Source organism: Mustelus asterias, chromosome 10 (assembly GCF_964213995.1).
Source record: "Mustelus asterias chromosome 10, sMusAst1.hap1.1, whole genome shotgun sequence".
Classification (NCBI taxonomy): Eukaryota; Metazoa; Chordata; class Chondrichthyes; order Carcharhiniformes; family Triakidae; genus Mustelus; species Mustelus asterias.
Window position 1 is genome coordinate 95,559,588 of NC_135810.1, and position 17,631 is coordinate 95,577,218.

Below are 17,631 nucleotides of genomic sequence, written 5' to 3' on the forward strand. Positions count from 1 at the left end.
TAATATGCATCATTTCTTTTGAGAATGGTCACATGTTTCCATCTAATTCATTGCTGCTGTACAGAAAGTGCATTTCCATGATTGTCAGTTGAGTGCACTCAGATTAATGATACACTACCACAAAGAACCAAGTGCTCCATCTAGCCAATTACACCATAAATACAATTAAATATGTTCTATATTTCCAATGTAAGATGAGAACCCATTATCGGCATGTAATGAAAATATTCCATTAAAAATTATAATCTTTAATAATGCAGGAGAGAAATTGCTGAAATTACTCTGCAGAGCATTCTGAATAAGAAACTACTCTGGAAGATTGATAATGTTTGTCAAGAGCAGCCCAACATAGCTTCATTGACTTTCTGCTATTACTAAACTTCCTTTCCTGGGATCAATGGAGAAATAAGGAAATGTACAAATGGGAAAAACTAGCACAATAATTTCTCATTCATGTTGCGTAGAGCAGTGCCAGAGGCTGATTTATTTTTATTTGCTGAGATAATGTCTACCTCAAACTTGCTGAAATTGGATACATTTGTCTCCGAAGAATTTGTCTGTAAAACAATCATGGCCGCGATTCTCCCATCCCGACCCGCACCTTTTCTGGCGGGTCGGGTGGGAGAAACACGTCGCCGGCCTTGTTCCGGGATTTGCACATGCGCCAGGAATGCATGTGCATCTCCCAGAGCCGGCGAATAGGCGCAGGCCAGACCATGCTGGAAACCGGCGGGAAGGCAGGTAAGTAATTTGAATCTGTTTTTAATATGTTTTAAATGTTATTATCGGGTACTGACCAGTCCCGATTGAATCTCCCACCCCACCAGGAGTATTTCATTCCGGTGGGGTTTAGAGTAGCTCCCCACATTCAGGGAACTAGAAGAAGACCCCGCCGGAGTGAAGGAGGGGCAATCGGGGCCCCCCCAGGGGTCGGGAGGTGGGGGGGATGGTGCCCCCTGGGCATGGGCATCCTGGCAGTGCAAGTCCGTGCCCCCGGGACTGCCCAAGGGGAAAAGTGCCCATGGCCAGGGGGCATCTTGGCACTGCTCACCAGGCATTTGGCAGTGCCAAGGGGGCAGGGCCTATTGTGGGTGGGGCCTAGGGGTGATCGTTGGGGATGGGGGGTCCTGCTGCCACTCTGCATGGTGATCGGTCTGGGATGGAGGGAGGGGAGCGATTGGGGCAGGCGGGGGGGGGGTGGTCTGCTGGGGGGGGGCCTGCCTCCCGGGGGGGTCTGACCCCGGGGAAGTGTTAGCGGGGGAGATCTGCTAGGGTGAGGGGGATGGGGGGATCACGACTGATGGGGGGAGGGGTGAGCTGGACATCAGGGTGCTCCGGGGCGGGAGGGGGTCAGGGCTGGCCCAAGAATTGTTGTGGGGGCTCTGATCGGGACACGGGGGAGGCTGGAGGGGCAGCACTGTGGGGGTCCCGGGCTGGCCAGTCATCGAGTTGGCCTGCAAACGGGGAGTCTGACAGATCGGGGCCACTGCGCATGCGCAGAGTTCCAGAACTGTCAAACTCCGGCCCGAATAGGCCCCATCCCCCTGGGTTTTTTATGAGATTCGCAATTGGGACCTCTGCAGTGCACAGAGTGGGGAGATTCGGGTGAGAAGTTGAACTGACAAAACAGTCGGGATCTAGGACAGTTTTCCCGCCAATTCAGCGCTTTTGGGAGAATCATGGCCCATATTTCAAATGTGATTCATTTTCAAGATTTGTTTAATGTTCTAAGAGCTATTGACAACTAGAAGCATGGACATTTGTGTACATATTGTGCTGACCTTTAACCATTGCTTCCCCCCTTTGGTGATTGCCAAATCTAGAACTATTGGAGAGTCAGCAATGTAAGTTTACAAAGCACAACACAGTCAAATATCTGTAAAGTTAATCACACCTGAAATGTATTTTTCCAATAAGCTAATGCCTGTAGAAAGTAAAACAACATTCGCTGCGACTTTAACAAATGATACATGTATGTACTGCTGTTACATGTCAGTCCAATGTCATCTCATGAATCACAGAAACCACACGGCACAGGAGATGGCCATCTAATCCACTGTGCCTTTGTTGTCTCTTTGAGAGAGCTATTCAATTTGTCCTATTCCCTTGCTCCTGCCCCATGGACTTTTTAAAACATTGATTCAATTCTCGTTCAAAAGTTATTTCTTCCCTACCAGATCACAACAGTTTGCTGTGTAAATGCTGAAAGCATATTCGAAAAGCAAACTCAGAATACTTTCTGGATATTAGGAGCAATTCTAACTTTGCACCAGTACTAAATTGACATCTGGAATCAGAGCCTAACCTGCGAATTAGACCCATATTTTTGCCATGATGGAGAGGTTCCTCATCTTGAGGAAAATAGTGGAAATGCCTGAAAATCAGAAGTTCCATCCCCAAACACGGCACTTCCTATTTTAGTGGGGTGGGTCATGTTCCATGCCATTTAACCCATCAGCTGCCTCCACTTAAGTGGGGTTTTGGTAGGCCAGGATTGTGCAGATTAGACCAGGTAAGAGTAGGTCTCAACATGGTGGATTCATTTGGATAGTCAGGGTATCTGTTTGGATCTGGTCCCAGGACATTATTTGGGAAGAGGGTGCCTTTTGGTGGAAGTCTGGTGCTCATTAGGGTAGGTCAGACGCCCTTTGAAAATGTTAAAATTAGTCATAAATGTGAGCAAAAATGCATAAACTCATTACTGTCAAGCTCATTGGAACTGTCAGCAGACCTGCCAAAATCAACCATCAAAACTGTCAAAAGGACCTATCAAATAGAGCTGTAAAGCTAACAATGCATTTAAAAGTCAAGCCCTTTAAATATTTGAAAAAATATCTTTGTATTTTGTAAAACATTTTTGTAAAAAGTGATTGCTTGCTACTTCAGTCTGTCTGCTGATGTAACCCTGAGGACCTCCATTATTCCTCTACTGTTGGATTAGTGTTGCATCATTGATTTCACAACCATTCATTATCAGAGTAGGGTGCCTTCTGTTTGACCGTTTCAATGAGAGCTAGAAGTTGATATAGACTCTTTGAAGTGTGTCTGAATTCCAACGTTTGTCCTTTTAAGGGATTGTGCACTTGAATATGCGGGAAGATGGTGGCATCGTGGGATTGTCACTCGACTAGTAATCCCGAGACCCAAGACAAGATCTGGGGACGTGGGTTTGAATCCCACTACATCTAAAAAAAACTGGAATTAAAAAGTCTAATGATGACCATTCTCATAAATGGTTGAACACCCTGGATACAGCAAAAGCTATAGTCTCTGACAACAGCCCAGCTGTGATCCTAAAGACTTGTGCTCCAGAGTGCCTTTAGCCAAACTGTTCCCATACAGCCATAATACTGGTATTTACCAACAATATGGGAAATTGCTTGGGAATGTCCTTTCCCCAAAAAGCAAGCCAAATCCAGTTAGAGCAAATACTGCCAACGCAGCCTACTCTCAATCATCAACAAAGTGATAGAAAGTGTTGCCAAAAGTGCTACCAAGTGGCACTTACTCACCAATGACCTGCTCACCAAGGTTCAGTTTGGTTTCTGCCAAGGCCACTTGGCTCCTGACCTGAGATAGTCTTGGTCCAACTATAGATAAAGGAGCTGAATTCTAAAGGTGAGAAGAGAATGACTGCCCTTGACATCAAGATCACATTTAATAGAGTGTGGCACCAAGGAGCTCAAGTAAAATTAAAATCAATGGGAAACAGGGGAAACCTCTTCATTTGTTGGAGTCCTACCTAGCACAAAGGGAGATGATTGTGTACACTGTGTGCCATTCATCTCTGCCCAGGACAATGCTGCAGGAATTCTTCAGGTGCCGTCCTAGATCGAACCATCGTCAACTGTTACATCAATGACCTTCCTTCCATCATAAGATCAGAAGTGGGGATGTTTGCTGATGATTGCGCAATGTTCAGCACCATTCATGACTCCTCAGATACTGAGGCAGTCCATCTCCATATGCAGTTGGATTTGGATAACATTCAAGTTTGGGCTGATAAGTGGCCCACAAATGCCAGACAAGATCCATCCTGATCAAGAGAAAATATAACCATCTCCCTTTGATGTTCAATGGCATCACCTTTGCTGAATCCACCACCATCAATGACCTGGAAATTGCCATTGACCAGCAACATAATTGTACCAGCCACATAAATACCAAGACTCCAAAAGCAGGTCAGAAAATGGGAACTCTGCACTGAGTAACTCACCTCCTGACTTTCTAAAGCCTACCCATATGCATAGCACAAGCCAGGGGTGTAGTGGAATGCTCTCCACTTGCCTGGATCAGTAAGACTCCAGCAGCACCCAAAATGCTCAATGCCATTTAGGGCAAAGTAATCTGTCTGATCAACACCCCATCCACTCATTTATTCACCAGCACACAGCCTCCTTCAATGGCACCTCCCAAACCTGCAATTGTTACCTACCATCACCTAGCAGAACAAGGGCAGCAGATGTAAGGGAACACCACCATCTGCAACTCCTCCAAGTCTCACATCATCCTGTCTTGGAACGATACTGTTGTTCCTTCACTGTTGCTTGGTCAAAATTCTGGAATTCCTTTCGTATCATGGGTGTGACTAAACCACTTATGCTGCAGCAGACTAAGTAGATTAAGGTAGCGGCTCACCACTACCTTCTGAAGTGCATTTCAGAATGGGCAAACATTTGCTGGCACTGGCAGTGACACTCAGATCCCATGAAAAAAAACAAAAGGTCCTAAGCAAACAGTGATGGAAGTGCCAGTTAGCTTGCCTAATATTGGATCTAAAATATTCTGAGGTATTGTACCAACGTCTATCGACATAACAATATTTCATTAATGAAGTATATAGCATTTAAAAATACTGGGCCCTATTTTACCGTTTTGATTCTAACTGCTGGGCAGACTTGAAACTGGAAGAGTTTCAGATCTGACTTTTAGACCCGTTCTCAGGTGCTCCCATACGCACTCTTACTGCAAAAATATCAGCGATTGCGAATCGCGCTGCATAAGCTTGTGGGCGGGGCTTAACGGGCCCAAAACCGTGCAGCTCCAATCAGCGCCTCCAATTGCACATGCGCAGAAAAAAAAAGATAGAATGCTGCTCCCCTGCCACATCCCTCCTGGGTCAGATAATGCCTCCCCCTGGCCCCCACAGACATTGCCCCATCCCCACAACATTACTAACCCCCTTATCCCCCCACCCTCCCACCCCTCTTCCCTCCCACTGATCTCAGGCAGAATGATCCACCCTCCCCCTTCCCCCCACCGCTGATCTCAGGCAGAGTGGCAGTGTACCCCCCTTCCTCCTCACTGATCTCAGGCAGAGTGGCAGCAGACCCCCTTCCCCTCCACTGATCTCAGGCAGAGTGGCAGCGGACCCCCTTTCAGCCACACTGATCTCAGGCAGAGTGGCAGTGGATCCCGCCTTCCCCCGTCCGCCCCCCCTCCCCCTACCGATCTCAAGCAGAGAGCCATTGGACGCTAGGCTACCTCTTCACTAACTGGAGCACCCAAATCGGACTTATATGAAGCATGTCTGTTTCGCGCTGATTCTGGATGGGCGAACATGGTGGTAAAGTGGGAAGTGCCAGTAATGTTCGGGGCGTGCAGCCCATTAAGTCAATTTAAATGCATGCAAATGCATTTAAATAGCCGTCACGCCCATTTTGGGCACAGTCCCGATCGTGGCCATTTTCCAGCATTGGTAAAGGGGGAACCGGCGTGGAGGCGGGCATGGATTGTGCTACTCACCTCACGCCTGACTTTACCAAGTTTTCGTGCCCGAAAACAGGTGCAATGCGATGGTAAAATCGGGCTTAGTGAGTCTATTATTCATATTTCAAAATAAGTATTGAATAGTGAATCTCGGTTGTTAAATTGAAGTTAAGATGCAAGATTAATGTAGTTGACCTTTAATCTCAGATGAATTATTCAATACTTTTCTATTTGGCAAAACGCAAGCAGCTTTACAGCTTGGCTGGAAAGGCAAGGCCAAAGGTTGAGCTGGAAGTTCTTAATATGTAAATCACTGCACATCAAGTCCATTAATGTTATTGAATTTTTCTTTCTAACCTACAGTCATTTTAAATTGCCTCACTAATCAGCTTCAAATGTCCATCCCTATAATCACAGCTTCATCAGAGATCTTCATGACAGACTCTGCGCAGGATTTTCTGCACCCCTGTGGCACGTTTTGCGACAGTGGAGGTGGCCTACCATTGGCTGGTGGCAGGATCTTCTGATTCCCATTCTATGCATCTCCCGCTGCCGGGAAACCCACGGCTCCGGTTCGTCGTTGGCAAGACCGGAAGATCCCGCTGATGAGAATGGCTGGAAAATTCCAGCCTATGAAGTTATTCACCAGGTCAGTGACTTTCCAGTGCCACTGTTTGAAATCACTGTTTCACGCCAGAGTTGGCAGTTTTAGGATAACACCCAGTATTTAAATTGAGTATAGATTTGGTAAGTTCAATTTACCACCAGGCAATCTATGTGTGACACTGAGCTGCCTCCATCCAATAACATGTAATAACCTATCAAATCCAGCACTACAGCATACACTATCAGGCATTATCAGCAACAAAAATGAAAGAATTTTGCAGTCTCTTTAATTTTAAAATGTTTGTTAACAGGGACATAAGCAAAATGCATATTGAGCAAAATAAAAATAAGAGAGTTACAACTCATTTCATTACCCACCTGCCCCAAACCCACCTGGAGTTAAATGGGCCTAGGCACTTAGGATGAAGTACAGTTGAGTGCATATTGATTGCTGAGAATTAATGAGAAAGTATTTGTTATATTTTTAGTGTAACACTAATTAAGTCCACTGAGCAGATTACTTACCATCTGTCATCTATACAGTCAAGACAGTAATAAAATGCATTGAGGAGCAGCTCAATAAACTAAGGTGAAACATTCATGGCAAGTAAATAGTCTCAACAAAGCCAGGCAAACATCTCTGGAGAGAAGTAACAAGTTAACGTTACAGGTATAGCCCTTCGTCAGAACTGTATCTGATTTGGCATTTGTTTCCGTAATTTACTTGTTTTCATTTAAGATTTCCAACATTTGCATCCAATTCGTTTTTGTTTTACACCACATTGGACTAGACTTTTCTCAATGCTACTCTTTTCTGCTGTTCAGTTTATTGTTGTTCTTGAAGTTTGTTGAACAAATGAAACAGGGAAAAACAGGACATTAAGGATCACTTACTGGTTGTTGATGCCCTTCCCGTCTCTTGGTGGCAGGGGTGCTGGCAGGAGAGGGACTGGCACTAAGTGCATCCTCAATGTCCAGGTTCAGTTGGTCAAGTTTCCTCATCAGTAAAGTCATGGAATCTGTCCACTGGAAGACATCTCCATCTGGCAGTTCCTGTAAGAATCATCAATTGGAGAATCATTAAAATATGTAGCAGATGTACTGAAAGACTGTTTAAATAAAACATATTCGATATATTCTTTCTACTGACAGCCGGAGAGTATTTCTGCTCTGTTCTAGTTCTACCTTTTTCTCACTATATTAGAAATGGTGAATGTTTTATTAAAAAACAATCTTGGAATGTGGGCCACATTGGCAAGGTCACCATTTATTATCTGCTCTTAGTTTGTCCTTGAGAAGGTGGTGATGGTGAGCTGTCTTGTTGAACCGTGGCTGACCATGTGCTGATGGTACTTTTATAGTGTTGTTCAGTAGAATTCCAGGATTTTAGGCTTTAAATAATCATGGTGAACTGACAATTTACCAACAGAAAAAAATATTTTGGTCAACCATTTCATGATTTCACTTGAATATTAGTTTATTGAACTGTATTTGTAACAAAAACAAATTAAGCTGCTATCTTTTGAGTCATGATGTGGATGTTGAGTCTGCCAGTAACTTACCTTAGCTCCTTTCTCTTCCCAGTTTGGATGTTGTCCCTTAAAGACATAGGCATCAGGTGACACATGCACACGGATGGCACCAACGCTATCAGTAACACTCCGCCACTTCTCCTGACCACAGCATAGGTTTTATGATGTCAGTATGTTGTCTGACATACAGGACAAAATATTCCCATCTGCGAGTAGGTCTTGTGATGAGGGTAGGAATGGGGAGTGTTTCCCGCTGCGGAGGTCAGCAGGAAACCACGTCATATCTTCCAGCCCCAATCTCATCAATTATGCACCAGGGGATTAGTGCCATATTCAATGGCAGGGCAGGCATGTTGGCATGTGTGCCACCATCATGTCTGGGTGTCATATTGAAAAGGTGCCTAATATCACAGACCCATCATTGAAGGAATAAGGCGAACCTCCTGTAAAAGGAGATTGATCACCAGGAACACCCAGATGCTGGAAGATGGACCTCCACAACACATTGCTATGGTGTTCCGGGGTCCAGGGTTGCTGGCAGCTCCATCCCAAACTCTGGAGGCAGTCCCAGGCATTGTTCAGGTGAGTCCCAACTTCAACATGTCATGTTGTTCCAGGGGTGTTCTGGATCAGTGTGTTTTCCCTCTGGCTTCATGGAGAATTGGGTGTGTGGGGAAGATTCCAGTTGAACCTTAGCAGGATGTAAATAAGTTTCACATCAGTCTTCAGCAGGTGTCCCAATCCACCATGGTGGACATTATGGAAAATCCCATGGGAAATTCACACTGGCATAAAATCAATTTTTGGACTCCTGCCAAATTCTATCCCCTCCTCCCCCATCCAAAATCCCCATCTACCATTGAACCCATCGGCAGGGGCATGGGAGAATTCCAAATCCAAACTTGGATTTGGTTTCAATTTTCTTCTAGCAAATATTGGGAAGACTAAAACATCATCTTCAGCCGCTGTCACGATCTCCATACCTTTGCCATTGATACTGTAACCTTTTCCCAAGCCCTGCCTTGGGAATGCGATTGTTTGTAACATCAGTATACCATTTGACCCTGAACTGAGCTTCTACACCCATATTTTCTCTATCACAAAGACTGTTTCCATCTTAAACCATTGCCTGCTTCGAACCTTCTCCATCTCTTGTTCATTTTAACCTTTGTCACCTTGAGACTTGATTGTTACTATGTATCCTTTGCCAGCCTCCATTACGGCACTCTTTAAACATTGGCCCAGTTAAAATGTTGCCATGTGTAGCTTATCCCATATCAAGTTTGTCTCACCCATCGTTCCCATCCTTGTTGACTTAAATTGCCTTCATTTCTTTGATGTCTCAAATTTATTATTGAATCTTTATGTATCTCTATTTCTGTAATGTGCTGCAAATACCCCAGATCTCTCCATTCTTTGTACTCTGGTTTCTTGTATATCTATCATTCTGCCCATTGGCAGTCAAGACCTCAGGCTTCCACTCTGAAATTTCTAACCCACTTTTAAGATCCTGCTTAAAACCCACCTCCTTGACCTAGCTTTAGGTCAGAGCTATTAATCCTCCTTCTTTGAATGAGTGTGGGTTTTGTCTGATTATGCCTCTGTGACTCATCTTGGCATCACACAATGGCTACAGAATAGAAGAAGGCCATTCTGCCCACCACATCCATGCATATTCTCTGCAAAGGTAACTCAGTTAATCCCACGATACCACTATTGCCCCTGCATTTGTTTTCTCTTCAGGTGTTTAAATGCTAATTCCAGCAGCTGGAATTTGTGAATATTGCATATATCAAACCTTAGGGCCTGTCTTTAACTATTGAGTCACAAGCTTGGGCAAAACTATTAACTTCAAGCACAATCTTTTGGGAGAGGTTGAAGATCTCAAATTAAACTTTAATGTTCACACTAAAAAGCATAAAAACAATTAATGAATAGTAATTACTATCATTTAAAATATATTGTGAAATTTCTCATTAAATAATATTTTGTAATTTAAGCACTTTGGGATGATTTACTACATTCAATGTGCTATGAAAATGCCACTTGCTGTGTGTTTTTTAGTCATTAGAATTTTCAGTTATTGAGAATAAATGCTGATAAAAGATGTATTTGATTGATTTGATTGGTTTATCAACAGACGTGGTGGAAAACACATATGTCAATGTGTCACCGATATAAAATCATGTGAGAAGAGGAAACATGAATGTGTACAGGAAGGATGCATAATATTCAAGACTTTTGATGCAGTGATCCCTCATTTAGCACTCCTAATGAATTCATAGAATCCTACAGTGCAGAAGGAGGCCATTCGGCCCATCGAGTCTGCACCAACCACAATCCCACCCAGGCCCTATCCCCATAACCCAATGCATTTACCCTAGCTAATCCCCCTGACACTAAGGGCAATTTAACATGGCCAATCCACCTAACCCGCACATCTTTGGACTGTGGGAGGAAACCGGAGCATCCAGAGGAAACTCACGCAGACACAGGGAGAATGTGCAAACTCCACACAGACAGTGGCCCAAGCCGGGAATCGAACCGGGGTCCCTAGAGCTGTGAGGCAGCAGTGCTAACCGCTGTGCAACCGTGCTGCCCCTAAAGATGATGTGCTAAATGAAAACATGCTGATTAGAACTCACTTTTCCTTCAGAATACATGCAATCAGGGTGGGTTATATTCCTAACTTGTAATCAAAAACCTATTGACTGCCTTGAACCTAACTGGCCCAGAAATCCTCGTACTAACTTAATAATTCTTACTAAATTACTAACTCTTAATAACATACCATCACTTTCCATTTATCTCCTTTCAGACCGCTTCCTGCCCATTCACTGCTTCCCTCTCCTGACCTTCTAATTTGCCGCCTTCTCACTTCCCCTGCTTACACACTCCTCTCGCTACTCTCCCCAACCCTCGTTCACAGCAAGAGTGAGCTGGTCCAATAAGAATTTGAGAAGGCAGGAGTGTGAAATGACAGACCACTGTTGCTAATTTATATTGGAATCTGAGTGAGAAGGAAAGTTGAACATGTAAAGCTTCTTGCCCATGTCAGTCCGAAAGATATAAAATTCTGATTATTTTTCAAATTAAAGCTACATAGTGAAAATGTTACTGTACTGCGAGGGAGGGCAAAGTTGGATAAGGTTACACAGAATATTTGTCTGTACCTGCAAAAGAAACTTGCACTAATAATTCCAACCTGATTTTTTAAAACAATAAATGCTTTCCTTTCTGTTTTTGTTTTTGTTGAAGAAGCAACTTGATCAGCTTTGTGAAGGGTGTCTCCTTCCTTGTCAGCCCACTCCATGGACAGTGGCGAGGGGGCAGCTATGGATATGTTTGGGTTTGCAGAATCCTTTTTGCAAGATACATTGGGATGATTTTGCTCATGGGTGTGGGAGCTTTACAACAGCACAATATGCAGGTTCTGAGCCCGTGCATAGACCCAACATGCTCAGCTGAGCCACTTTATGTGAGTCAGCCTCCTCATTGGCCTCCCCATATTAACTGTCCAATTGAGTTCAGCAGGGCAAACCAAGTGTCAGCCTCAAAAGGATTGCCTTGAGCAATGTTCAGATGCCAGCTCTGCTAGGAGAGGTGAGTATTGCTGGAGAAGAGGAAGATTTTTGGTGTACTTTAAAATGGAACAGCTCGAAGGTCTCCCTCTTCAGTGGAATAAAAGATGAAAAGAGACCATGAGGGGCTCAGGAAGGAGGGTTTGATGCCTCCAGAAGGGTGGCTGCAGCCACTCCTGGCCCCTGTGAGCATTGCAACTCCCTGATACTGCCAATTATTTCAGCCACCCAGGACCTACCAACCTTCTGGTGAGAGGTTGCCTCTACAGCATTGCTGGACACCCAACATAAGCGATAGACCTGGGTAATGCCAGGAAAGTTGCAGTGCATGGGGGGGAAGTGGTCCTTGATTAGGGCCTTAATTTACTTTAATATCTGTCCATCTCTGTGCAGTGGGCTACTTGTTCCCATGATAGCCATTAACTGGGATAGTCGCCTGGAGATGGGACAGATCACAAAGCCATCCTGACGGGGTATCCTGTTACTTTCCTAGTCCCCCTGTCTCCAACCCCATCTCCATGGGGCCATAAAAATTCAGCTCATTGACTTTGAACTAGTCAAGCCAAATCTGCATTCAGGATGAGCGGCCAAATTGCTTACTTTTGTTTTTATACCCCTCTTTTTTATTATCTACACAAAAAAATGCAATATTTATTTTCTGTGAATTGGAACAAGATGGTACATACCCATAAAATTACAAGCCACTATGGTGAGAACACTGAAGCTAAAATGCCACCCTTTTCTCCATCAAAGCTATCCAAAGAGTTAATTGACATTTTCAGCAATAATATTAATGAAAACAAAGTACTGAACCAGTATGAACATTGACCATGACATGCCTGTGTCCTTGTCGAACAGACCTCTATGTCTTTACGGAATAGAACATAGAACATAGAACATAGAACATTACAGCGCAGAACAGGCCCTTCGGCCCACGATGTTGCACCGACCAGTTAAAAAAAAACTGTGACCCTCCAACCTAAACCAATTTCTTTTCGTCCATGAACCTATCTACGGATCTCTTAAACGCCCCCAAACTAGGCGCATTTACTACTGATGCTGGCAGGGCATTCCAATCCCTCACCACCCTCTGGGTAAAGAACCTACCCCTGACATCGGTTCTATAACTACCCCCCCTCAATTTAAAGCCATGCCCCCTCGTGCTGGATTTCTCCATCAGAGGAAAAAGGCTATCACTATCCACCCTATCTAAACCTCTAATCATCTTATATGTTTCAATAAGATCCCCTCTTAGCCGCCGCCTTTCCAGCGAAAACAATCCCAAATCCCTCAGCCTCTCCTCATAGGATCTCCCCTCCATACCAGGCAACATCCTGGTAAACCTCCTCTGCACCCTCTCCAAAGCCTCCACATCCTTCCTGTAATGTGGGGACCAGAACTGCACACAGTACTCCAAGTGCGGCCGCACCAGAGTTGTGTACAGTTGCAACATAACGCTACGACTCCTAAATTCAATCCCCCTACCAATAAACGCCAAGACACCATATGCCTTCTTAACAACCTTATCTACTTGATTCCCAACTTTCAGGGATCTATGCACACATACACCTAGATCCCTCTGCTCCTCCACACTATTCAAAGTCCTCCCGTTAGCCCTATACTCAACACATCTGTTATTCCTACCAAAGTGAATTACCTCACACTTCTCCGCATTAAACTCCATCCGCCACCTCTCGGCCCAACTTTGCAACCTGTCTAAGTCTTCCTGCAAACTACGACACCCTTCCTCACTGTCTACCACACCACCGACTTTGGTGTCATCAGCAAATTTGCTAATCCACCCAACTATACCCTCATCCAGATCATTAATAAATATTACAAACAGCAGTGGCCCCAAAACAGATCCCTGAGGTATACCACTTGTAACCGCACTCCATGATGAATATTTACTATCAACCACCACCCTCTGTTTCCTATCCGCTAGCCAATTCCTGATCCAATTTCCTAGATCACCCCCAATCCCATACATCTGCATTTTCTGCAGAAGCCTACCATGGTGAACCTTATCAAACGCCTTACTAAAATCCATATATACCACGTCCACTGCCTTGCCCCCATCCACCTCCTTGGTCACTTTCTCAAAAAACTCAATAAGGTTAGTAAGGCACGACCTACCTGCCACAAAACCATGCTGACTATCACCTATCAATTCATTACTCTCCAAATAACTATAAATCCTATCCCTTATAATTTTTTCCAACATCTTGCCGACAACAGAAGTGAGACTCACCGGTCTATAATTCCCGGGGAAGTCTCTGTTCCCCTTCTTAAACAATGGGACAACATTCGCTAACCTCCAATCTTCTGGTACTATACCAGAGGCCAACGACGACCTGAAGATCAGAGCCAGAGGCTCTGCAATCACTTCTCTTGCCTCCCAGAGAATCCTTGGATAAATCCCATCCGGACCAGGGGATTTATCTATTTTCAGACCCTCCAGAATATCCTGCACATCCTCCTTATCAACTGTAATACTGTCTATTCTACTCCCTTGCAACCCAGTGTCCTCCTCAGCTATATTCATGTCCCCTTGCGTGAACACCGAAGAGAAATATTGGTTCAATGCTTCACCAATCTCCTCCGGTTCCACACATAACTTCCCTCTGCCATCTATAACTGGCCCTAAACTTGCCCTAACCAACCTTCTGTTCTTGACATACCTATAGAACGCCTTAGGATTCTCTTTAACCCTATCCGCCAAAGTCTTCTCATGTCCCCTTTTAGCCCTTCTAAGCTCGCTCTTCAACTCCCTCTTAGCCAATCTAAAGCTTTCTAGTGCACTACCCGAGTGCTCACGTCAATAGTTGCTCAGTACCAGCAAAAGGTTTTACATTCATCAAGAAAATAAAACAGAATAATAAATACATGTTTAATTGTATAACTATTTTTCGTACAGATAAAATATTTGTGTTGTGTTATAGGGAATCCACAGGATTTTTATAACACAGGAATATTCCTCAGAAGGAAAATAGTTGAGAACACTGGTCTAAATCCCCTAAATCTATGTGGGCAGCTGTTTTCAAGGCTAGCTGCTGGGTTTCCCATTGGCTCTCCAAATGGTGGGCAGAAGCTGCATCAGGAATATTAAATTCCACCCATTTGCAAGCATTTAAAACTCATTTTATTTTCCTTTCTCTACTTTCTAAATTTCCTGGCAGTCAAATCTGAGAAAACCTGAAAATGAGTGTCGTGGTGGTCATTAACCCGTGTCTGTTGCTCCTGATATAGGTTGGAATTGACTAACCTCGCCCCCCCCCGCAGCTGGGATTCTCCGATCCCCTGCTGCAATAAATGAAGATTTGGCTGAGCGCCAAATTCTCTGTTCTTGCTGGCAGCAGTGAGGGGGTGTATGACATTAGAGAATTCGGGTCATAGTCAGTTTGCAAACTTTTGTGCTGACTACTCACTTAAACAATCCTAGCCGTGCAATCAGGGTTAAGTGTGCTGTTTAATAACTGTACACCTGAGCAGGAGGCACACAACTGGGGGATGATGCTGGCTGCTAGCACAGGTTTAAAGTAACCTGCACTACTTAAATAAAAGCAAAATACTGCGGATGCTGGAATCTGAAACAAAAACAGAGAATGCTGGAAAATCTCAGCAGGTCTGACAGCATCTGTGGAGAGAGGACAGAGCTAAAGTTTTGAGTCTGGTCTCCACGGATGTTGTCAGACCTGCTGAGATTTTCCAGCATTTTCTGCTTTTGTCGCTGCACTACTGAAAGTCAGCCTGAACTTATTAAAAAGGAGGCACATTTTGGATGCTGGAAGCCATTGTAAATGATTTTTCAATACTGTACTGGAGGCCCTGATTGAGGGGGTGTAGAGGAGGAGAGATGTTATTTACCACAGGAGGCCAAGAGGCCCAAACGACAAACTTTAAGAAAGGAATTGAACCAGAAAGCTGTGGCAATCAATGCCAAAGACCTAGCCTTGAGAACCTGACTGCATTGCCACAAGGAATTCAATGATCTCACACAGCTGGTCAGGATCAATGAATCATCATCTTCAAATGCCATAACATACCAGCTGTACCACTAGTCTCACTGCCCAATTAACAACAACACAATTATTCACCTACCAACATTCTCTATCACAGCACAAACCTAATATTCATACCCCCACCTCACAGCTTGTGCACACTGCCAACTATTCAACCATAACAGCCACATCATCCAAGCGCATTGCATCACACTCACTGACACACTTCCTCTCTCCTACTGGACAATATGACAATTTAGCAGAACCAGCAGCACTGAACCGTGGCTTCATGTGCTCACCCCCATGGAACTTGGAACTTGGCTTTGTGCAAAGATTGCAGTCCATCCTCTCTACCACAGAACTGGTGGTTAACTCCATGAGAATATTTGTGGAGGTATCTATGATGCAGCATCTGATGGCTTACCTTGTATTGTAGTAACAGCAGAAGCCACTCAATGCCAGGGTACTGCAATGGAAGCTCAGACTGAATTCATGTACATTTTCTGCCAAGCAAGTTATAACTGCTCTCATGCAAGTTCAGCTTGCTGCCATGAAAGTTCAGACTGCCGTCTTCACAGCTGTAGATATCAAGAAATGTGCAGAGTATCACAACAGACTTTGTCCTCCAACACATTGTTAGGACTGATGAGGCGGCAGCCTAAGGGAACGGCAGTGACTCCATGGAGTACGCACCTGTGTCCTTTCTGAAGATGACAGCATTTGTACTTCCACATCTTGACACAGTGCCAGTGCCTTTGCTGTCACCTGCTAGCCACCCTTGCTGTGATTGTCTCCTCTGAAGATGGGCCTTGCACACCTGCTTAAAGTTGTTCTGCATGGCCAACTGCATCATCCGCTTTGGTATAAGAGTGCTCGACAGAGCAAGGGTTAATGTGGCACAGGGGAAACAGTACTGCCCACAGAATGATGTAAAGAGAGCGATGGTAGGTGGTCAGTACTAGAGTCTGGAAGGAGCTAGCATGGAAACAGCACCCGTGCAGGGTTGTAAATTGGAGATGTATATAGTTATGAGTTGTTAATAAACACTTACTGTTCAACGCGGGGTGGGACAGTGGCACAGTGGTTAGCACTGCTGCCTCACAGTGCCAGGGACCAGAGTTCAATTCCCAGCTCGGGTCACAGTCTGTGCGGAGTTTGCACCTTCTCCCCGGGTCTGCGTGGGTTTCCTCCGGGTGCTCCAGTTTCCTCCCACAGTCCAAAGATGTGCGGGTTAGGTGGATTGGCCATTAGTGTCAGGGGATTAGCAGGGTAAATATATGGGGTTACAGGGATAGGGCCTGGGTGGGATCGTTGTTGGTGCAGACTCGATGGTCCGAACGGCCTCCTTCAGCACTGTAGGGTTTCTATGATTCTTCTATGAACCATACAAGCCTCCAGGCCTCTCCATCAGACAGCAAACAACCCCAACAACATTATGGCAGGGAAAGGTGGGCACCGAAAGCATGAAAAAGTAAGGAATTCGCAGTCTGACCTGGGAGAGGTGCGCCTAAATCGAAAACACAGCTGGAGATTTGTTTCATTGCTGGATCTGATTGATTGCAGCTGCACAGTCAAGGGATTGAGCCAGATGACAAAAGGCTGAGCAAAATTCAAAAGAGATAAAGGGCTGAAAGGCAGAAGAACAATCCACTGTGCAGATGAAACAAAGAACCTGACTGAAGGTGCAGAGGGACCTAGCCAGATCACAGAAAACAAAATCCCCCAAAAAATGAGATTATCTTTTGAAATAAGTAACAACCAGGATCAGCACTGGCATAGCAGAGAGCAGCTGGAAGATCCAACACGCAAACCAGCCTCCCATCCATTGACACTGTCAACACTTCCCGCTGCCTCGGCAAAGCAGCCAGCATAATTAAGGACTCCACGCACCCCGGACATTCTCTCTTCCGCCTTCTTCCTTCGGGGAAAAGATACAGAAGTCTGAGGTCACGTACCAACCGACTGAAGAACAGCTTCTTCCCTGCTGCTGTCAGAGTTTTGAATGGACCTACCTTGCATTAAGTTGATCTTTCTCTACACCCTAGCTATAACTGTAAAACTACATTCTGCACTCTCTCGTTTCCTTCTCTATGAACAGTATGTTTTGTCTGTATGGCGTGCAAGAAACAATACTTTTCACTGTATGTTAATTCATCTGACAATAATAAATCAAATCAAATCAAAGAAAACAGGGGCAAGGAT

General features: G+C 44.7%; 1 protein-coding gene across 4 annotated transcripts in view; it reads right to left on the reverse strand.

The window, feature by feature from the left end:
• The window catches only part of stard13a (StAR related lipid transfer domain containing 13a), a 577,401-nt gene that overhangs the window by 313,759 nt on the left and 246,011 nt on the right, over positions 1–17,631 (reverse strand). For 3 of the 4 annotated variants that reach the window (XM_078222235.1, XM_078222233.1, XM_078222234.1), the window contains exon 3: positions 7,210–7,368. The exons of the other annotated variant lie outside the window; for it this stretch is intronic. In XM_078222235.1, coding sequence (XP_078078361.1) covers positions 7,210–7,368 — 159 coding nt within the window. The remainder of the gene's footprint in view (positions 1–7,209; positions 7,369–17,631) is intronic. 4 annotated transcript variants of the gene reach the window in all.